At 32.2% G+C, this 24,596-nt stretch overlaps 2 protein-coding genes across 7 annotated transcripts in view; both read right to left on the reverse strand.

The window, feature by feature from the left end:
* Positions 1 to 1,626: 1,626 nt before the first annotated feature.
* The window catches only part of LOC127723129 (MFS-type transporter SLC18B1-like), a 159,758-nt gene continuing 136,788 nt past the window's right edge, over positions 1,627 to 24,596 (reverse strand). Inside the window, exon 16 of the transcript XR_007991891.1 lies at positions 1,627 to 1,959. The gene's annotated coding sequence lies outside the window, so the exon portion shown is untranslated. The remainder of the gene's footprint in view (positions 1,960 to 24,596) is intronic.
* LOC127723130 (MFS-type transporter SLC18B1-like) overlaps positions 2,061 to 24,596 on the reverse strand; it is a 102,541-nt gene continuing 80,005 nt past the window's right edge. For all 6 annotated transcript variants that reach the window (XM_052229631.1, XM_052229632.1, XM_052229630.1 and 3 more), the window contains exons 6-14: positions 22,652 to 22,720; positions 20,770 to 20,860; positions 16,230 to 16,375; positions 15,051 to 15,149; positions 13,747 to 13,850; positions 11,688 to 11,783; positions 7,519 to 7,593; positions 6,479 to 6,572; positions 2,061 to 5,037 (exon numbers count right to left, since the gene is read on the reverse strand). In XM_052229631.1, coding sequence (XP_052085591.1) covers positions 4,909 to 5,037; positions 6,479 to 6,572; positions 7,519 to 7,593; positions 11,688 to 11,783; positions 13,747 to 13,850; positions 15,051 to 15,149; positions 16,230 to 16,375; positions 20,770 to 20,860; positions 22,652 to 22,720 — 903 coding nt within the window. In that variant the 3' untranslated portion in view covers positions 2,061 to 4,908. The remainder of the gene's footprint in view (positions 5,038 to 6,478; positions 6,573 to 7,518; positions 7,594 to 11,687; positions 11,784 to 13,746; positions 13,851 to 15,050; positions 15,150 to 16,229; positions 16,376 to 20,769; positions 20,861 to 22,651; positions 22,721 to 24,596) is intronic.

Below are 24,596 nucleotides of genomic sequence, written 5' to 3' on the forward strand. Positions count from 1 at the left end.
AACTTTGTTTGAGAATGGTAAATACATAAAATATCTTTACGCCGTCGCTTTCGTGGCGTCATTGCCGTTGCTAAAAAATGTCATTTTGTGAACTGAAAATCACGTGACAAGAATAATGAAATCGACGCCATTATGAGATTTGCTGTCCGGCTGTAACCTTTTAATGTGATGCTGGAAAATGGCTTCATTCACATGAAAATGCCTAACTAGTTATTTGGGAATACATAATTTCCCTCTAGATGTCGTTTGGGTATTTTGACGTATATCCTACATCTCTTATTCAAAATGGAAAGCTCAAAATGTGTAAGTCGAAGTCTTCGCATTCGCCGGAGTGTGATACGACAAAGGGATACGAAAATCTGCGTTAATTTGATTGGCTTATCCAGCATCACAAGACGATATTACGGCATTTCCATTGGCTATTCGTTAAGTCAATGATGACTTTCAAAGGTTAAAACGATGTACATGTCGTCTATGGCAACGGTCATATGTGATTTCTTCAATAATATACAAAACACTCACACATTTCACCTGATAATCTTCTTTTTGTCAAATTTTATTACATTCTGAAGCGTACAAAAAGTCTTAAAATGTCTGATGTCAAAGTTTGACATCGGAAAAGGACATGTGACGTCATACTGGAATGTGCAAAGGACTAGATCAACATTTCGGGGAATTTTAAATTAAACAGATTGAGAGTGTTGACCATAAGAGAAATAGCTTTAACAGCTTGTGAAAATTGGATATCGCTTGATATCAACTCTCGTTATCTAATTTAAACAGTAATAATAAACTCGCCGAAGGCTCGTTTATTGTTATATTGAAATTAAATAACTCGAGTTGATATCAAGCGATATTCCATTCTTACTCGTTATGAAACCTATAAATATAAGTTTGTACGAACACCAACACAACCCAGAGGGAAATACTCAGTTTTCATACTCACATATCAAAGTTTTAAAATATGAATAACCAAATTTCATCAAACCTCACTAGTTTTCTAAAAATGGTTTACCCGACTGATACTGAAAAAGGAAAAGCCCTGATGTATAAATGAAACACAATGCTTAACAACAATAAGAATTGCAAGACAGACGACAACCAACAAAGGTGATAATATATCATACCTTCCCAACGTGACAAATAAGCTTAAATTATACAAAATCCCAAAGTACCATGAAAATGAGGGAAAGGGTACATTGTTACATATTGATGTCTTTTTCATACAAGATCATGTCTGGTCTTAAGTTTAATCTCACAATTTGTCTTGGAATGTGATATACCGAGCTTTGTGAATAGAACCTGTTGTTGAAGACCATTTCTTAATCTCTATATGATTTGTTCATGTTTGTGTTGCTAGATTGCTGTCTTATCAAAATATAAAGCATATATGTTTGGTATGAGGAATAATACATGTTTGTATTCTCTAGATAATAAAGATAGTTTTCAGGTGAAAGTAATGGGTTTAAGAAAGTTCTCTATCGTTCTCAATATAAATATGCGAGGCTTGCCGCTAGACTACTTATAGCCTGAAGTATAGGCCAGTTGTTTAATATCTGCAAAAATATACATGTCTCACAGATGAAGCATCCTCTATATTTGCTAAAACAAATAAATACAACGATATTTAAAAAAAAATGTATTAGTAAATAACTTATAAAGATATAAACGTAATCAAAATCATTGACCAATATACAAATAGAGAATAATCAATATCACAACTATAGCAACCAAATACACCAATATAATCCGAGGAAATCTGCTCAAAGGATTATATTGGTTGAGGATTGATACGGTCTGTGATGTTAAAAAATCATATCAATACACTTTATAATAAACCTTAAATAGATGTTTTTTTTTCACTTGATAATCTTAAGACTAATTAGGGTTTCAATAATTTACAGAATCTCACTGGTCATCTGTTAAACAGATTTTTGGAAACAGTACATTAAAACATACCTTAAAAATTATTTATGCTATACAAATATACAAAGCTTTATCATTCAAGGCCTAAGTTCTGCAGCTTCCTGGTAAAGGTCAAATTCAATGTATGCCATCAACTCCTTAATGCTGTAGTTTTTTCGTAATCAACATGTAACTCTCCTGCAGTCGACCACAAACATATATATGTGTACAAATTTTTGCACCTCATGTTTGTGGTATACCATCTTTTCCACAAGTTTTTTTGTTTTCTGTTTGGTATTTAATTAATATTAAGATCCATTTTGTTAGATCTGGTGATCAATTTATTTGGCAATCGCCAATGGCAGTCAGCAGGGTTTAAGAACATCTGTTGTTCGACCTGTTAGTCAAATGCGTTTTGTTAAAATAGACTTTTTCACTTTTTTTTGGTCTTTTGGAAATTGTTGTTTGTGCTGTATTTAGACCCCTCTACCAAGAAATTTGTTTTGCATGCACACGTATCAAAATTGCGGTTTTTATCCAACGCAATCATAGGTTTGAACGTTGTTTTCAATTTAGACTTTTTATATATATATATATATATATATATATATATATATGGTTCAGTGTTCGTCAAAGGGTCTTTTAGCATCAAGGTAATGTGATACTATATTCCTGGAAAGTGGTGCTATTTATAGATTGTGCTATGGATGTGATGCAATAATTTCTTGAAACAAGATGATATCTTAAAATAATGCTACAGTTGTGGAGAGAGCCCTGTTTTTTATATAGATAATACTGCTATATACTGGCAGGCGAAAAAATGACATACATGTTAGATACATCTTAAAAGTCCCCTACATAGCAATAAACTAGTCACTCCCTTGGTCCATGTACACTGTAAATAAATCCCAAGCCAGAAATATACACTGGCCTTCCTTTGAATGTACATAGTTAGTAGAGAACAACATAAAAATAACACATCATTTGTAATGCTCCTTTTATGATATACATATACTTTCTTATCTTGTAAAATGCAAAAATAAATGAAAATAACTCTTCATTTAATTGGAATGCATTTTTTTCATATTATTTATAATTTACTGCAGTCAGTAAAAGATATATATAGATTTTTCCTAAATTAGAATATCAAAGCAAAACACTAATTGTCATTTGAATGTTTATTGTAGGACACAAAATGTGATTGAATTTCATTGAAATAGAAACATTAAAGATACAATTAGAGAGTATTTCCAGAAAGATGTAACATCAAGCAGAAATGACGGAGATATAGCCGGACACATTTTAAAATAAGATAGCCTAAATCATAAAAAAAAAACACAAAAAAACGTATGCCTTATTTAAAATCCTGTACAAAATATGTACATATTTGGTTGAATTCTATCATCTCATTTTCCAAGTTGTTCAATTGGATGCCCTAAAAACTAATATATTTATGAGCATTTAAGTTAAATTGTGACTAGCAGTTTTTATTTTTTTTTATTTTTCAGATAACAAAATTTGATGCAGACGACCAAAGAAGTCCTCCCTACATGTAGATCCAGGTTTGCTGTCAAGCTGAACATTTATTGTTTTCAATAGAAAGAAGAACTTTTAAATGAGAGAATTAACAGCAACCTCAACATGGCAAATACAATGTAATAATAATAAAACTTTCTTTTACATAAAACTATAAAAGCTGAAAACGTTAAGATTGTCATCTTGGCCAGAATTTCAATGAGAAAAAGATAATTTGAAATGAGGCTTTTGTTCCTCTTTTGATTGTTTTGATTGTTTTGATTTTTCTCAACAATTTATTTAACACCCACCTCATTAACATATTAGATAAAATCATTTAAAAACTAGATTGCATGTTTAGTCTTAGCTACATATTTATATCACCATCCTTACAATGTAGAAAATATAAAGCCTAATAACAACCGTTTTATATAAAATTTATCATCTTCCTTTAACACCTGATTAACAATGTATTACAAATATCGGATATCATATTACCGTTCTTACATTTAACAAATATCAACAATATTAACATTCAAAAATGATGTATCTAAACTTTTCCTGAATCACAAATTAACTGTCCTGCAATTTGTCACAATAGTATATAGATAACTAATGCTGAATTACTAGACCTTTGTCAATACAAATAAAATAAAGTAAAGTCATAACACAATAATTCATAAGAGGTATCTGTTAAAATAATTACTGAATAAATAAAATGACAAAATACATAATTGCAAAAAAGTTAATGTAAAGAATTAGTATAGTTTTCAGTATGATAATTTTCCATCTAATACTACTCGACTAATAGGGGTTTTGATGAACGTTATGCTGTCATAAACCAAACAGCATTGACGTTGCCAAAGAAATGATAACATATCTATATATATATAAAAATAATGTTAATGGTCTTTAACTCTGGATGGCAGTTTATCATCCAGTGATGATTTATAAATATTTGATTTTTATTAACCGCTGGATGTTTATAATTTTCTTTTTTTAGAAACCAAATTAAAACCTGTGATTCAGGCAGGTCAAAGAAAGGTCCTTACAAGATCATAATGATGAATTATGAAGGACTTATACAAATTGAAATTGTTCAGAAAACATGTTTGCTTTAAATGTATTAGTCAGTAAAACTAATTGAATGTGGTTGATTTATAAAGGATAGTGTGCAGGCTGACCTCCAATATGGTTGATTTATAAAGGATATTGTGCAGGCTAACTCCAATATTGTTGATTTATGAAGGATATTGTGCAGGTTAACCTCCAATATGGTTGATTTATGAAGGATATTGTGCAGGCTGACCTCCAATATGGTTGATTTATGAAGGATGTTGTGCAGGCTAACCTCCAAAATGGTTGATTTATGAAGGATATTGTGCAGGCTAACCTCCAATAGGGTTGATTTATGAAGGATATTGTGCAGGCTAACCTCAAGTCACTGTTACTGCAGTTTGCTTTTGTGGAGGATAAGTCGACAACACATCAATGTTCATAATCCTGTAAAGCATCGGAAAGCAGTGGTGTAGTTTCACTGATAATTGGGTTAGTCTTCAAGGAATTTTGTCTACAACATCTCGTATCATACAGCCATGAAAATAACAGTAAGGGGACCTGTAATTATAACATAAAAGCCCTGTATTACTGTCTACAACATCGCGTTGCAAACAGCCATGAAAATAACAGTAAGGTAACCTGTAATTATAACATAAAAGCACTGTAATACTGTCTACAACACCTCGTATCATACAGCCTTGAAAATTACAGTAAGGGAACCTGTAAATAACAGACTAAAGCCCTGTTATACTGTTTACTTCGCTGGAAAAAGCTATGTCTCTCCTTCACTATTTTGTAAAGAGGATCCAAAACATAAAATTGTATTAGAAGTGCAATTATGCCCTTTATTACCTGGTTTTCTTTTTTCCCAAACTTTAGTTTTTCTCAGAGTAATGTACCACTCACAATGACATTGACAAACTGTCAGTTTTTACAAATTTTGTCAACTTCCATAAAAATTGAAAGATAGGAAGAAACATAGGTAACACAAGTTACCAAAAAAAGTGTAATCAAACAAAAAGAAAGAACGACAAGTCATCCGCCAAAAAGAAAAAAACTCCAACAACAGACCACAAAACACTACACAGAAAACTAACTATTGTACAACATCAATTCCATGGAAAACTATCTACATGTTGTGTAACATCAATTCCATGGAGAACTAACAACATGTTGTGTAACATCAATTCCATGGAGAACTAACTACATGTTGTGTAACATCAATTCCATGGAGAACTAACTACATGTTGTGTAACATCAATTCCATGGAGAACTAACTACATGTTGTGTAACATCAATTCCATGGAGAACTAACTACATGTTGTGTAACATCAATTCCATGGAAAACTAACTACATGTTGTGTCACATCAATTCCATGGAAAACTAACTACATGTTGTGTAACATCAATTCCATGGAAAACTAACTACATGTTGTGTAACATCAGTTCCATGGAAAACTAACTACATGTTGTGTTACATCAATTCCATGGAGAACAATGATCAACTCAGGTAAATGTTAAGTTGTTGCATGTCAATTTTTCTGTTATATTTTTTTTTTAATTAATGTATAAGCATAAAACAGGCTGTTGGTTGTCTTGTTTTGTCTTGTCAGAGCCTTTTAAATGTTACTACACGTTATAGGCCAATTTCTATCTATAGCTTCTAAGATCCACATCATTATGACTTTTGTGGATATTTTTATTATTGGCAATCATACAAAAACTCCACATGTTTATATTTACAATCGTATTATCCAGTATTGCTCGTATTATCCATTTAAGAATGTAATGCCCAATCCAGAATAACCCCTACTTCAGGTTTTCAGTCTGAGGAAAAGTATGCCAACCCCGTCCGATCGTTTTGTTAAATGTAATCTAAAATCCATGATAGAAGGAAGAAGATACCTGGTCCTTAATTCTGTTAAAAAAGGACAGGTGTCCTGTATGTTGTTATTTTGTGACATAATTTTCAAGAAAGCATAAATTTAGAATAGCTCACCATAAATAAACATGCTCCTGCTGTTATAGTACAACAAAATGGAAAACCATATATATCTAGCAATGTACCACCAATCGTTGGTCCCAGAAAATCTCTGTAATGATAATGATATATGATGCACTACAATGTGATGGTCCGAAAAAATTCCTTAACTTATAACATGTATAACATACTGTAATAATACATCCCATATAATATTAGTCCTTAAGAGGCCTTTTAACAATGAAAATTAATTGATAAGACTAATCAAAATAAGTTTCGTGTATGAGTGGTATATTTTCACTATATAGCTACATTCTTTGCCCAATGTCATGGCAAAAATGCATCAACATTGCTATTTCAACTAATGAGAATTTAGTTTTTAGCAGTGGTATTGAATACATGTTGTGCTCTCTGTGATCACATAGACATGTAGAGGCTTGAACATGGCTATGCCATCAATCAGAATTAAGTTTTTGGTAAGAGTGGTATTGTTCATTACATTTTATGCCATCTATAATCACATAAAGGCTTGGACATGGCTATGTCAACAGATCAGAATAAGGTTTCAGTTAAAAGTGGTATTTTTCACTACATTCTTTGCCTTTAGTCATGACATTCATGACATTAAGGCATTTATAATGCTATTTCGAAAGATCAGAACTAGGTAACTGATAGGAGTGGTATTTTCACTACATTACCTGCCTTCTGTCATCACAATCAAACATTAACATTACCATTTCAACGATAGGTTACAGGTGGGAATGTATGAATGGAATTTTTCATTGACATTTGTTGTTTCCTGTAATTTTAACATTGCTTACAGTTCACTTTGTTATCCACATGTGTTATTTGCAAAAAGGAGTGTAAAATATCCTTTATCTCTTGGGTAAAAAAAACTATGAATTACACAAATTTGAATGCAACGTGTGTGATGGAAGAAAGAATGTCAGTAACATAAGGAAATCATAATAGAATAAGCATGCAAAATTTATAATTGTAATCCTATTCAACCTATACATATTTCAAGGGTGTTTAGTGATAACTAGCATATGACTTACCCTAAAGCATAAAATGATCCCCACAGACCTGCTACAATACCATACATTCCTAAATCATCATCGAATCCTAGCTCTCTGAAAAAAATATTCCACCTGTACTTATGTATTTTGTAATTACATTCGCAGCTGCTAGTTCCCCAAAGTAAACCAGTATCACATATGGTATTGTTACACATTATAGCTACATATATGCTACCTCAAATATTATAATTTTAATTTTGATTTGCCTTATAAATCAGAATAACTATCCTTGCTTCAGCAAAGACTTATTTTCAAAAATGTAAACTTTTATAAGGAAACATTAGATGACCATAAACAAGAGGCTGTCAGAGTGACAGCAAACCGGATTTTCCTGCAGAGGTCGAACCCTAAACAGTTGAGCAAGTATAGACACTACATTTAAGCTTAAAACAGCTCTGAATTTGGATTGTGATTGAATATTTGACACAGCATAGGTTTGTGACACAAAATGAATGTGGTTTAAGAACTGAAATACTTGAAATTGGACATTTAAATACCTATTATGGTCCAGTATCAAAAATCTAAGTACATATTAGAATCAGCATATCAAAGAACCCCAAGAATTCAATTTTTGATGAAATCAAACAAAAGTTTAATTTAAGACCCTTTGAACCTCAATGGGGACCAATTTGATAAAGGAGCCCACAATCCAAAATCTCTCAATACATGGTTAGATTCAGCATTTCAAAGAACCCCATAAATAATTTTTTTGTTGAATCAAACAAAGTTTAATTTTGGACCTTGATTTGGACCAACTTGAAAACTGGGCCCAAAAATCTAATATTTAAATACAGGTTTAGATTCAGCATTTGAAAGAACCCTATATATATTTAATTTATGTTGAAATGAAACACAGGTTAATTTTATCCATAATATTTTCTGTGCAAAGGGAAATAACTCAAACTGGATAAATAGTTCTCTAAAATAAGATATGATGCAATTTTTCATATTATAATCAATAATATAATAACAACAACCAGTGATGACTAAGTTCTCTAAAATTAGAAATTATTTAACACTCAAACATTGCTAGAATCAGCATAATAAAGAACCAAAGAATTCAATTTTTGATGAAATTAATCAAAAGAGTAATTTAGGACCCTTTGGACCTTAGTGTGGTATTATCTTATCAATAATGAAAAGAAATACAAGTTTAGATTAAGCGTTTCAAAGAACCCTATATATATTCAATTTATGTTGAAATCAAACACAGTTTAATTTTGGACCTCAATTTGGACCAACTTGAAAACTAGGCCCAAAATCAGAAATCTAAATATATGTTTAATAAAAGACAATATAAGCTTAGTTTTTAAAGGAGTTTACTTCATCAAAAATAAAAATATATATAGAATTCAGAAAATTATTTTTTACAGAACAACAAACAAACTTGCCACAACATTCTACAAACAATTTACCAAAGAAGAGAAGAAAAAAATCCAAAATTTTATTTATCATTAATACAAGGTCATTTCAAAACCTATAAAACTTATCAGTAACAAGAAATAATTGTAACAGAATGCTGTTACGAAGTCTCCCAAAAAAAGCTCCAATAATTCGTCATTCCCATTTTCGCTTGACATTGGGCAATGTCCAGTACAAATTGGTTTATGATATGCATTAGTGACGCCTATGGATTGACCCTGTATGTCATTCAAATCTTCTTGAAATTACGACCAGGTTTTTATACGGTTTAGGGGTGGAGATCTTGACCGTTTACAAGTTTTCAAAAAGAATGGAGGTGGGGTGACCCCCATGGACTTCCCCTATATTTCATTTGATTTGTGTTATTGTCCCGTACAAGAATATTTATGGTTTAGGGGCGGGGATCTCGACCGTTTACAAGTTCTCAAACAGGAGGGGGTGGGGTGACCCAAGGGGACTCGCATTTTATTTCATTTGATTTGTTTTGTTGTCACATACAAGAAAATATATGGTTTCAGGGTTGGAATCTTGACTGTTTACAAGTTTTCAAAATGTAGGGGGGGGGGGGGGGGGGGTGAACCCGGGGACTCGTTTGATTTGTTTTATTGTCCCATACAAGAATATATATGGTTTAGGGGTGGGAATCTCAACCGTTTACAAGATAAAAGCACATTCTCAAATTGAAAGGGGGGTGGGGTAAGAATATATATATGGTTTAGGGAGACTTAATTATCTACAAAATGTCTAATTATGAACAGTAAATTTCAAATTTCATTTATACAGTCCTACTTGTAAATTTCAAACTTTATATATACAGTCCTACAGATCTTATCAGGAAACAGAAAATTTTCAAATAAATCTGTCACTCCAATGATAGTATATGCTAAGATATAACCCAGATCTAATTAATAATTAATAACGTAATTAACTTCAAAATGTCTAATGACATAGCTTATAATCATTACCACTTATGAAATAGATAATTTTCAAATAAATCTGTCACTCCAATTTTTATTGTGAGATAAGACATTATGCTTAGTCATAAAAAAGATAACAATAGTAAAATATTTTAAAATTCCACTTTTGGATATTTAAAATGGCGATAACTCACAAAGGAGATATACTAATATCTTGAAAATTGAACTATACCTTCATTAAGTCCCAGGAAACAACATATTTAAATTTGAAAAAAATTTGTTAAAGCGTTTTCATGTTATTGTGCTGACACTGTTTGGCAGCCGCCCGCCGTACATCAACATTTAATAACCGATATTTCCTTCGAAAATCCGGATAAAAATAGTACACCAAAATAATAATGTACTAACATATATGTTGTTTTACAACACATATTGTTTTTGCCTTTACCCTGGATTTCAAAGGTGTTGGGACAAAACCAAAACAAATTGGAATTGTTACAATGTTATTCAGTTGAAAAACAGTTTATTCTTGTGATGGTAGGAGATTAAGTGGGGGTCTGAATGTTGCTGGAATTTTATGCGACTGTACAAACAAGTGAAAGGTTTAATTAGCGATAAAACCATGTTTAATCCACCATTTTCTACATAAAAAATGCCTGTACCAAGTCAAACATGTGACAGTTGTCATCCATTCGTTGTGATGTGTTTTAGCTTTTTAATTTTGCCATTTGATTAGGAACTTTCCGTTTTGAATTTTCCTCGGAGTTCGGTATTTTTGTTTTTTTACTTTTTGCTGAAGCTCCAATTAGTATTGCATGTTGGATTGTAAATATGAGTGCAATCATTGTTATTTCAATATAAGATACAACAATGCACACGTTGTCTTGCTAAGCTATATCGATGCATAATGCAAAGTGTCAAAAACCGTTAGTAGGTGTCCAAAAGCGCTAACAAATTACAATAGATAACTGTTTGACTACTGACCAAACATGAATCTATTCTGCTTAGTAGATTTTGAGAAAAGTGGGACAAAATATTTCTATTTATTTAACAATTTGAAAAGAAATTTAAAGTATCAGGAAACATAAATTAAAAATGAGAAAGGAACGAGCAAAACCCATACCGTATATGACAAAATATGAAACAATTCAAAACAGTAAACCTGAAAGTCCTAATTTATGCTAAAACAAAATAAACCAACAACTATTATGACAGACAGAACCAAACACAACCTCTGGTTTACAGGCTCCAGACTTGTTATAGGCAAATACAAAAGGATCTAACATTTTTGTAAACGTTCAGTATTCTACCAAACCTGGAAAAAAACAACCTACCATCAGTCAGTTCGAAAAGGTTTGACTCAACAGGTTGAAAAGAAGCACAAAAAATGAAGTAAAAGACAAAAGGCACAAAGTACCAATTAAATAGTACTCACAGTTACTGAAAGCTAGTCTAAAGCTATTTGCACATAAACTTCTCCTGGAGTTTTTTTTATTAATGGACGTCAAATTTGTAGTTGTGTTATGACCCTATTGTGACATTTTGACTGAATGTTGATTTGGCGGGTGATAAATGCATATCAGGAGATGCTTACATCGTCAACACACCCATGTCTCTTCTCTTGGAGTACATGTGATTCCTCCAGTTTTGTTAGTTACCTTGATTAATCTTCGTAATCAAATCATGAGATTTTCGTATCCAATCGGTTAGTGTTGTCTTAATTGAAAGTACTATTGCAAGTAATAAATAAACCTTTAAATATATTAACTATGTTGATATATTCATTCTCTCCTACAGTTAATTACTTACTCTGCTATGCTAACATAAATATCAAATGTTGGTACCAGTGCTAAACTGGATCCAATACCAGATACAATGAGGGATACAATGTTTAACCATAGCTGGCTACAAAATAAAATGTTAAAATTAATGCTACATTGGATCCAATACCAAGTACAATGAGGGATGCTATGTTTAACCATAGCTGGCTACAAAATAAAATGTTAAAATTAATGCTGCATTGGATCGAATACCAAGTACAATGAAAGATACAATGTTTAACAATAGCTGGCTACAAAATATAAATTAAGAAATAATGCAACACTAGAACCAATAAAATGCACCCTGCTTGTACGACCGCATAATTCGAACCCTGAACAGTTTGGGCAAGTATGGACACAACATTCAAGCTTGATACAGCACTGAATTTTGATTGTGATTTAATATTTGACACAGCATAGGTTTCTGACACAGAATGAATGTGGTCTAAGAACTTAAAAATGTTTAATTTACCTATTCAAACCATATCATTATTATTTCCTTTTATATATAAATCAGAAATAACCAATTAAAAATTTTAAGGTAAAAAAGGGAAAAAAAAAATCCCTCCCACTAAATTATTTAAACCGCCTTATGATTCATCACCCCCAGTACAATTTCAGAGAGATACTTGAACACAAGTTATTGTCCGGAAACTAGAAAAATGCTTGTTTTTTAGGCCCCTTTATGGCCCCAAATTCCTAAACGTTTAGGGCAATGACCCCCAAACTCAAACCCAGCTTTCCCTTTGTAATATCGAACCTTGTAGTACAATTTCATAAAGATCCATACACTTACACACAAGTAATTGTCCTGAAACTAGAAAAATGCTTGTTTTTTGCCCCTTTTTTGCCCCTAATTCCTTAAATTTTGAGGCAATTACCCCCAAAATCAATCACAGCCTTCCCTTTGTGGTATGGTACCTTGCAGTACGATTTCAGAGAGATCCATACACTTGAACACAAGTTATTGTCTGACAACTAGAAAAATGCTTATTTTTGGCCCCTTTTTGGCCCCTTATTCCTAAACGTTTTTGGCAATTACCCCCAAACGCAATTCCAGCTTTTCCTTTGTGATATGAAACCTTGTAGTACAATTTCAGAAAGATCCATACACTCACTCACAAGTTATTGTCATGAAACTAGAAAAATGCTTGTTTTTTGTCCCTTTTTTCGCCCCTAATTTCTAAAATTTTGAGGCAATTACCTCCAAAATTAATCCCAGCATTCCGTTTGTGATATGGAACTGTGTGGTACAATGTCAGAGAGATCCATACACTAACACACAAGTTATGACTGGAAGTTACAAAAAATCCTTATTTTTGGCCCCTTTTTGGCCCCATTCACTTAAACTAAAGTTAGAGTGCGAAAACCAATGTGTCTTCGGACGACGACGACGACGACGACGACGACGACGACGACGACGACGCCAACGTGATACCAATATACGACCGCAAAATTTTTTTGCGGTCGTTTAAAAAGAATAATCTAGGACACAATGTGCAACACAGCTGTCTATTATATACAAATATTTATTATATATTAAGTCTTGTTAAAATTTTGATGACACTTTCTTTTGTATTTTTTGTTTTATTTTTTCATTACAACTGCAAAACGTAAGATCAATTTTAATAATTTTTCTAAATTGCAAGTGAGGTTACTATTTTTGTAAATGTGGAATTTCATGATCATTTGATGCAGCATTATCATACATTCAAATAATGGTTCACTTTTACAAATTGTGACTTGGATGGAGAGTTGTCTCATTGCCACTCATACCACATCTTCTTATATCTATACAAGACATTTCATAAAACAAGGAGTTACTGTAATATTAAGTATTCTGTCCATACTGTGTATTTTAACGTCAGGGTTTGTACAAGTTGATGAAATTTAAGTCCTGAACCCAAGCTTTACTAATTAGGATCTGACAACGATTTGCTCTAGCTACTCTCTGTTCTGATGATATTCTCAGGATTCTTACGATTTTTTTTAGATGATTCATAACTATAAAACATGCAATCCTGACAAACAATAACAAATCAACTCACTCATCTAATAAATCTCTAAGTCCAAAAATTTCTGAAGGACCGAGGAACAGCATACCAACAGCAGAAATAAAAAAACCTGGTATCAATACTCCACGGTTATCTGGCTGAAAGGAAAAGACAAAACAGGTAGGGTATCAGTATAAAGACTGGTATCAATACTCCATGGGTATCTGACTGAAAAGAAGTCAAAACAGGGTATCAGTATAAAACCTGGCATCAGTACTCCTAGGTTATTTGACTGAAACTTAAATTCAAAACAGGGTATCAGTATAAAGACTAGAGACTAAATACCACACAACTACCAGGTTGTAAAAGTTCATAAACAAAATGTGTCCCAGTTAAAATAATCTATCTGTTACCTTTGTTCATTAATTGATCACTTTTCATTTTTTTTTTATAAAAATCAATATTCTATTTATTAAGAAACAGATAATCATCGAACATGTCAAAGAACTATCAAGTTATTTGTGACATAATGACATAACATACCTCCCGATTTTTCACTTATCCATCCAGATATAGATGAAATATTGACACAACATCCCTACCGATTTATCATAGATGAATCCAGCTATAGGTGACATGTTTGACATAACATACCGACCAATTATCAATAGATCCTTTCAAATATAGGTGACATAATGAACAACATTACTTCCAATTTATCATGTATCAATCTAGCTATAGGTGACATAATAACATACATGTAACATACCAACCAATTTATCAGAAATCCATCAATCCAGCTATATATGACATAATGACATAATATACCTACCAAGTTATCAGAGATCAATCAACTATAGCTGACATAATGGCATAACATTACTTCCAATATGATGACATAATAGCATAAAATACCCACCAATTTATCGAATATCTATCCAGCTATAGGTGACATAATGACTAACATACCTACCAATGTATCATTGATCCAATCAGCTTGATGTGAAATAATGACATAACATAACTACCAATTTATCATAGATCCATTCAGCTTTAGATGACATAATAACATAACATACCTACCAATTTATCACATATCAATCAAGCTATAGATGACATGTATGACATAATTTATCTACCAATTTATCATAGATCCATTCAGCTATAGTTGACATACTGACTAACATACCTACCAATTTATCACAGATCCAACCAGCTATAGATGACATAATGACACAAAATACCTACCAATGTATAGTAAATTAATCCAGCTATAGGCGACATAATGACATAACATACCTACCTATTTATCACAGATATATCTAGCTTTATATGACACAATGACATAACATACCTACCAATTTATCACAAATCCATCCAGCTATAGGTGACATAATGGCATAACATGCAGCCATCAGCAAAAATAGAAGACCAATGATATCAGCTTCTAAATTGAACTGAAATATACAATTTTGACAATAGTTCTGATTGAAAAACAAACAACCTTACCCAATGACAAAATTATGTGTTGAGTTTTTATAAACAATCGCAATTGAAAACTGATGCTTATCATTTTAACTTTCCAATAATAAATGAATTTTGATAGTGATATTATATTTCATTTAATGTCTACTCTTTTTTTTTTTTTATATATATATGGTGGCATTTAATAAAGATATAAAATGTACAAATGGAAAACGAAAAATGTATAAGTTTCTGTCAAGCTATTATAGCTTTCAAGATAATTGACAAAATGATTAAAATTTTTAAAAATGTTCATTCAAAAGCAGTAACTCATAGAAAGATAATTCAGTAATAATGGCAAATTTGAACTTTCATATTCTTGTAATTTCCTAGATTGATTTGGCTTTCACTCTTATGTCCCTTTTGGTCCTAAAGCTCCACCGTTTTCGACTTGTTCAAGAACACATACATCTTTGGCTTTAACTTTTTTTTCTGTTCGAGCAAACAGATAAAAATTATTCCAAAAAATCTCCATATTTATAGTTAGATATCATTTGTTATTTTTATAAAGTCGTATACTCAAAAAAAGATAAGCAGCAAGTTCTATAGTTATGTTGGTCAAATGTCAGACAGCTACATTGTTTTAAAACTTTGAAGGGCTAAATCAAAATTACAATCACAATAATAAAATTTTATTGCATGTGTTCTATTTAAAAAAAAATGCATACAGCACACAAAATTGAAGAAGTATTGAATCTGATGGCATTTCCCTCACAATAAAAATGAGGAACTTCATTTACCCCCAAAAGTCATATCATTTTTTTTTAATTCCATCAATTTAGATCCCATAAAACAGAAATGCATTTAATTTCAGATCATTTTTAGCATTATCTACAAAAATATGAGCCCTTAAAGTTTGACCCCATTAATCTCAATGGAAGTGTTGTAACATTTTCTTTGAGTAGTATATAAAAAAAGAAAAAAAAGAAATTGTGATTTCAAAGGGATGATACACACCAGATGAGAGACACAAAATGATGACAAAGGCTGAAATTAATAATGACAAAACTTACAGAGCCACTCAGATGTGGTTCTAGTGTTGGGTCGAGAATGGAAAAAATCATGGCAGCCACTAATGTTGAGAAACTGTTAATGATAGTCTTGGGGGACTTCATCATCACCCAGAATGAGATCTTAGAACTGGAAGATTTTTCAACAACTGCAAATAATACATATTCGTAGATTTACTGCTACATACAAACTCTTAAAATTATCTCTTTGATGTACAAACACCTAGGTGGTCTCATGGAAATGTGTTCAGTTTGAATGTGAGATTGCGAGTTAGGTGAGGGTCTGGATGGGGTTTATGGAACAGGGCAATTAGGAAAAAGAAGCCGAATAAAGGGCTAAAAAAATAAAGAATGGAACAATATGGACCATAACAATGCAATTAACAGTTGAACTGACAAACAGTGTATCAGTTCAAACTTCTTATCTCGGTACTTATGCATCCTGCCCAATGTGTGTTGTGGTAATTTTTTTGTATTCTTGTCTTTTGTTTTTGCTTATGTGCTTTGTCTAGATGCCATTTTGTTTTTCTTTGTTGACAAATTTGTTTGTTTTTATATTGATGAAGATTATAAGACAATGTTGACTGCTGTACCCCTATTTTTGACATGTTTACCTTTATAAAATTGAGAATGGAAATGGGGAATATGTCAAATAAACTCATCATAGATACCAGGATTAAAATTTGTATTTGCGCCAGACGCGCGTTTCGTCTACAAAAGACTCATCAGTGACGCTCGAATAAAAAAAAAATTAAAAGGCCAAATAAAGTACGAAGTTTAAGAGCATTGAGATCCAAAAATTCCTAAAAGTTTTGCCAAATACAGCTAAGGTAATCTATTCAAAGAGACAACACCCGACCAAAGAGCAGATAACAGCCGAAGGCCACCAATGGGTCTTCAACATAGCGAGAAAATCCCGCACCCGAAGGCGGGCTTCAGCTGGTTCCTAAATTAAAAAGTGTTCTAGTTCAGTGAAAATGGACGCCATACTAAACTCCAAAACATATAAAAATGAACTAAAATTAAAATACATACAAGACTAACAAAGGCCAGAGGCTCCTGGCGTAGGACAGGCGAAAAAATGCGGCAGGGTTAAATATGTTTTGTGAGATCTCAACCCTCCCCCTATACATCTAGCCAATGTAGAATAAACAAACACACAGCAATACGCACAGTAAAACAGTATTATGTCTGTTTGTTTTGTTCACACATTGTTGTCAATATAATGGAATTATATGCGACTGTCATACAAGTGAGAGGTTTAGCAAGCTATAAAACCAGGTTTTAATCCACCATTTTCTACATAAGGAATTGCCTGTACCAAATCAGGAATATGACAGTTGTTTTCCAGTCGTTTGATGTGTTTGAGCTTTTGATTTTCAATTTGATAAGGGACTTGATTTGAATTTTTCTTGGAGTTCGGTATTTTTGTTGTTTTACTTTGTTTATACTTCTTACTTGTATCTTTTACAAACATTATATCAGTTCATAGCTCTTTCATGTATCTATGACAAACAATGTATCAGTTCATAGCTCTTACCTGTATCTTTTGCAACAATGTATCAGTTCATAGCTCTTTCATGTATCTATGACAAACAATATATCAGTTCATAGCAATTTCCTGAATCTATGACAAACAATGTATCAGTTCATAGCTCTTATCTGTATCTATGACAAACACTTATCAGTTCATACCTCTTATCTGTGTCTACTACAAACAATGTATCAGTTCAAAGCTCTTACCTGTATCTATGACAAATAATGTATCTGTTCATAGCTCTTACCTGTTTCTATGACAAACAATGTATCAGTTCATACCTTTTACCTGTATCTACGACAAACAATTTCGCAGCTCAAAGCTCTTACCTGTATCTATGACAAACAATCTATTTGTTTATAGTTCTTATCTGTATTTCTGACAAACAATGTATCAGTTCAAAGCTCTTACCTGTATCTATGACAAACAATGTATCTGTTCATAGCTCTTACCTGTATCTATGACACACAATGTATCAGTTCATAGCTCTTATCTGTATCTCTGACAAACAATGTATCTGTTCATACCTCTTATCTGTTTCTATGACAAACAAAGTATCTGTTCATAGTTCTTACCTGTATCTATGACAAACAATGTAAAAGTTCATAGTTCTTACCTGTATCTATGACAAACAATGTAAAAGTTCATAGCTCTTACCTATATCTATGACAAACAATATATCAGTTCACAGCTTTTATCTGTATATTTGGCACACAATGTATCAGTTCATACCTCTTACCTGTATCTATGAAAAACAATGTGTCAGCTCATAGCTCTTACCTGTATCTATGACAAACAATGTATCTGTTCATAGCTCTTACCTGTATCTATGACAAACAATGTGTCAGTTCATAGCTCTTACCTGTATCTATGACAAACAATGCATCTGTTCATAGCTCTTACCTGTGTCTATGCCAAACAATATATCAGTTCATAGCGCTTACCTGTATCTATGACAAACAATATATCAATTCATAGTTCGTACCTGTATCTATAACAAACAATGTATCTGTTCATAACTCTTACCTGTGTTTATGACAAATAATGTATCAGTTCATAGCTCTTATCTGTATCTATAACAAACAATGTATCAGTTCATAGCTCTTCCCTGTGTCTATGACAGACAATGTATCAGATCATGGCTCTTACCTGTATCTATGACACACAATGTATCAGTTCATAGCTCTTATCTGTATCTCTGACAAACAATGTATCTGTTCATAGCTTTTATCTGTATCTATGACAAACAATGTACCTGTTCATAGTTCTTACCTGTATCTATGACAAACAATGTAAAAGTGTATAGCTCTTACCTGTATCTATGACAAACAATGTATCAGTTCACACCTTTTATCTGTATCTTTGGCACACAATGTACCAGTTCATAGCTCTTACCTGTATCTATGAAAAACAACGTGTCAGCTCATAGCTTTTACCTGTATCTATCACAAACAATGTATCAGTTCATCGCTCTTACCTGTGTCTATGACAAACAATCTAGCAGTTCATAGTTCGTAACTGTTTCTATGACAAACATTGTATCTGTTCATAGTTCTTACCTGTATCTATGACAAATAATGTATCGGTTCATAGCTCTAATCTGTATCTATGACACACAATGTATCAGTTAATAGCTCTTACCTGTATCTATGACAAACAATGTGTCAGTTCATAGCGCTTACCTGTATCTAAGACAAACAATGTATCTGTTCATAGCTCTTATATGTGTCTATGACAAACAATGTGTCTGTTCATAGTTCTTACCTGTGTCTATGACAATTAATGTATCAGTTCATAGTTCTTACCTGTATCTATGACAAACAATGTATCAGTTCATCTTTCTTACCTGTGTCTATGACAAACTATGTATCAGTTCATATGTCTTACCTGTATCTATGACAAACAATGTATCAGTTCATACCTCTTACCTGAATCCATGACAAACAGTGTATCAGTTCATACCTCTTACCTGTATCTATGACAAATAAGGAAACAGTTCATAGCTCTAAACTTTGTCTATGACAAACAATGTGTCAGTTCATAGCTCTTACCTGTATCTATGACAAACAGTGTATTAATTCATATCTCTAACCTGTATCTATGACAAACAATGTATCTCTTCACAGCTCTTACCTGTATGTATGACAAACAATGAATCTGTTAAAAGCTCCTACCTGTATATATGATAAACAATGTATCAGTTCAAAGCTCTAACCTGTATCTATGACAAACAATGTATCAGTTCATACCGCTTAACTGTGTTTATGACAAACAATGAATCTGATTATAGCTCTTACCTGTATCTATGACAAACAATGTATCAGTAGATACCTCTTACATGTATCTTTAACAAACAATGTGTATGTTCTAAGCTCTTACCTCTAACTATAACAAACAATGTATCTGTTCATATTTCTAACCTGTATCTATAACAAACAATGAATCTGTACATAGCCCTTAACTTTATCTATGACAAAGAATGTATCAATTCATACCTCTTACCTGTATTTATGACAAACAATGTATCTGTTCATAGCTCTTACCTGTATCTATGACAAACAATGTATCAGTTTATAATTCTTACTTGTATCTATGACAAACAATGTATCAGTTTATAGTTCCTACCTGTATCTATGACAAACAATGTATCAGTTCATACCTCCTATCTGTATCTATTTCAAACAATGTATCAGTTCTAAGTTCTTACCTGTATCTATGTCAAACAATGTATCAGTTCAAAGCTCTTACCTGTATTTATGACAAACAATGTATTTGTTCATAGCTCTTACCTGTATCTATGACAAACAATGTATCAGTTTATAGTTCTTACCTGTATCTATGACAAACAATGTATATGTGCATAGCTCTTACCTGTATCTATGACAAACAATGTATCAGTTAATAGTTCTTACCTGTATCTATGACAAACACAATGTATCAGTTAAAAGCTGTAGCCTGTATCTATGACAAAAAAAAAAACACAATGTATCTGTTCATAGCTCTTACCTGTATCTCCGGGAATCAACCAAAAATTAAATGGGACACAAAGGAACATGATAGCACCAACTACAGCAAAAGGCATGATGAAACCTCCACTCTGAAAAAAAAAACATAAATGGCAGAGAAAGGCAACCATGTTCTCAAAAAAAGAATAAAAAATAATAAGGGCAACCACGTTTTCAAAAGAATCATAAATGATAAGGGCAACCATGTACTGTTGATTCATTATATTTCGTTGAATACCAATTTCTGTGGAGATTATTGGTACAGGTGAACCAGGAAATTAAGTGTTCAATGAAATACAAATTCTCTATAAGGTTAAATGCAGACTCTGGCAGGGCCACGAAATCAAATATCCACAAGAAACAAGTTCTCCTCAATCCACGAGTATTAGTAGCCACGAAAATAAATGAATCCACAGTATTCAAAAAATTCTAAAAAATCCATTAAGAAATAGATAAATATAGTGACAACCAAATTACCTCCCCTAGAGATAGTTCAGAGGAGAGAGCTTAATGCATCTAAATATAAATATGATTTTGACTAGTGTATGACTAAGAGTTAGAACGTTATTTAAGGATTTTCATACAGCATAATCTGACTTATCATTGCATTTACCATTTATACTGATGCAAATTAAAAAACGTAGTTGAAAAATTATAATATCTTGTAAAACTTTGTTTTTTAAAGACAATGAACTCAGATAAGGTGATCAAATGATTTAAGGTTAATGTCACTTGACAGCAAACTCCAAAGATGACCTTTCAAGTATAGTTTCTGAGGAACAAACCTCCTCCCTAAATGTTATTCTGACCACTAAATCAGGAAATTGAGGTTAATACGACATGACAAGCGCCAAACATACAACTACTCTTTACAACAAATCCATATATAAGATATTGTTGCAATGATATTCTGAAAACTTAACCTGATCACTGGAGACTGAAAATGGGTAAATTTCAATTGAAAATGACAAGCTGACAACTATACGAGAGGGAACTGCATTATTCAAGTTTTGTCGGGTGTATTTTTTTTTTTTTTTTTTTTTTTATAATGTGTATTTTGGCATGCAAAAAATACATGTAGCAATATTATATGCTTTAATTACAGTTATTACGTAGTCCATAGTATAATCAACAAAATCAAGACAAAATATATATAGTTGTTTCTATGAATCAATTGTAAACGTATGGATAAATAATAATGGTAAAAATCACAGGCAGTCTGGATTAGGATATTCTTATGACTTAAAACTTTACTTGCTTTAATTATTCTATTAGTTGAAGGAAGGTGTTTTAGCTAAAAGAGGTCTAAACAGATAGGGAAAGGCTTGTGTGCAGGTAGAACTCTTTCGCCCCACAGTTGGTGACTCCATCAAGTCAGGCTTTCACAGATTATGTGTTGTTCATTGCTGTTTGTCTTTTTTTGAACTTACATATTTCTTTATTTTGATATTATGAAATTGAAACATTACTAAATATGTTTTGTAAAAATTTATGTACATGCACTTTCCTTTCATATTTGTTCTTTGTTTATAATTGTATCCTTAATCAGACTATTGGTTTTCTCGTTTGTATTGTTTTTCTTTTTGTCAAGCTTGGGTCGTTTAATATCTTACCATACAGTATGGGTTTGGCTCATTTTTGAAGGCCTGACAGTGACCTACACTTGCTCACTTAATGCAAGGTCATTGTGTCTTTGATGGATAGTTGTCAATCATACCACATCACCTTAATTTCAATTTTATAATGTATGAGTATTCTTTCATATGTTTTAATTAAATCATGTGTAACTTTTCAATCTGAATGAAGAAAATAGTGAAAATTAGTGCTCATTAAAAATCTACAGTTTTACAGTTATTTGACAAAAAGTAGAAAAAAAAACTTACACCATACAGAAAGCCTCCTATAGCAGGACCAGACATGAAACCAACTCCAACAAATACCTCTGTTATACCCTAGAATAGATGTTTATACCAAATTAGTAAATATTATGATACAACATACAAAATCTAATTCAGTTAGTACAATAATACAGCACACAGTCTTTAAATCAGTTAACACAATAATACAGCACATACACTGTATGTTAATAACCCCCATTTTTTAGTGAATGCTGGGTACATTCTCTGTAAGGTAAAAGTTAACACTTTCTTCATTCGGGAATTGTGCACAGTGTTTGGGGATAAATCTAATGGGGTTAGGGCATTACATGTACATCATTTGTACAGCACTCGTATATCATTCTTTATCGATTGGTAAATTGTATCACTCAGCTTTTCGATTATGGAATAGTATATGGTATTGTTTAGGATTTCGTTTATCGTATAGTATATATTATCTTTTATAATTGGTATAAGATGTTTTCTTTTTTCTTTTCTGAATGTGTATTTTATGTACTATATACATGTATTATTGAGTTAATAACATAAAAAAAGATAGTTTACCAAACACTGTGCATGTTGATGCAGATAACAGAAAGTATAAATGCACAGGCATTAGCTTCCTATATTACACTAAGTACCAATAATATAGAAGCTATAAATTGTAGTTGCTGAGAAGAATGCAAAAATTTATTCGTATATACATTCAACAATTTGAAGAACATACACACATGCTGCTAGCAAGAAATAAATAGTGTAATATCTGAAATTGAGGAACAGTAACACTGGTACACTAACATTGCTTATTTGCTTAATTAAAAGGTCAAGTTAAAGCAACAGTAGTATACCGCTGTTCAAAAGTCATAAATCGATTAAGAGAAAACAAAAATAGAGGTGGATTCATACCAAAGAAATATTTACACCCCTAAGTTGAAAAACAAATTGGCCAATTAATGCCATTGCAAAAACCGAAAAAGGACCAAAAGACAAACAACAGTCTACAAAACACAACATTGATAACAAAAGAACAAAATACACAAACCAACCTAACAACCGGGGGTGATCTCAAGTTCTCTTGAAGGTTTAGCAGATCCTGCTCCAAATGTGGCACACGAAGTGTTTTTCATGTAAGTACAAACCTGGTGATAAATCTAATTCCGTAGTTTGAGGAAAAGAGGACGATGTTGTGGTTATGACAATTGGAACATATCCGTCGTCATCTGTGGAACAAATAGTCCATAACCATTAACCAACTCGTGATGGTGTTAGTAAAATTCGAAAGTGATTTTTTTAACTTCATCACTTGGAACTCTTGGTTTAATAGCTTCTGTGTAAGCAGCAACCTATATATATTTAAATCATGATACTAAATGCAAGCTCTCAAATATTGTATCAACTGGGAAATATATAAACTATATGCAGGAGCTGCTGGAATGTTGCTTCATAGAAATGGAAAGTTCAATATTGAGAATCTGAATTCATACCTTTTGTCATACAGTTTTGTTCTCAACCAACCCTCGTTGTAAATTTCTAGATGTAAGTTGTCAGGTTTTTCACAGTACAACATCCCTCATTTTACACTACTGTTCAATTTAGTGAGCTGTGGATTCATGTTTCATGCCTAATTCTAGGATACACATTTTTGGGGATTAAGGGAAAAATGTACATGAATGGATACTGTTTTCATGGTTATAACAAATACGCGGGCAAAACTACACAAAACTTCTATTTTTTGGAGTCTTGAATTCACCTTCAGCATTCCCCTAAAATCCATGAAAATTAATATTCCTTAAATAATAAGTGCTCCACAGTAGTACTTAATGTTTCTGGCATGCTAAAAGCTATAATCATGTACTGTTACTGTTTATGCCATGCTACATTTAAGCTTTAAGGGAAAGATGTTTCATCTTTAAAGCATTGCTAAAATGTAGTAGTCAAAACTCACTTGAAT

The sequence above is a fragment of the Mytilus californianus genome, unplaced genomic scaffold (assembly GCF_021869535.1).
Source record: "Mytilus californianus isolate M0D057914Y unplaced genomic scaffold, xbMytCali1.0.p SCAF_13, whole genome shotgun sequence".
Classification (NCBI taxonomy): Eukaryota; Metazoa; Mollusca; class Bivalvia; order Mytilida; family Mytilidae; genus Mytilus; species Mytilus californianus.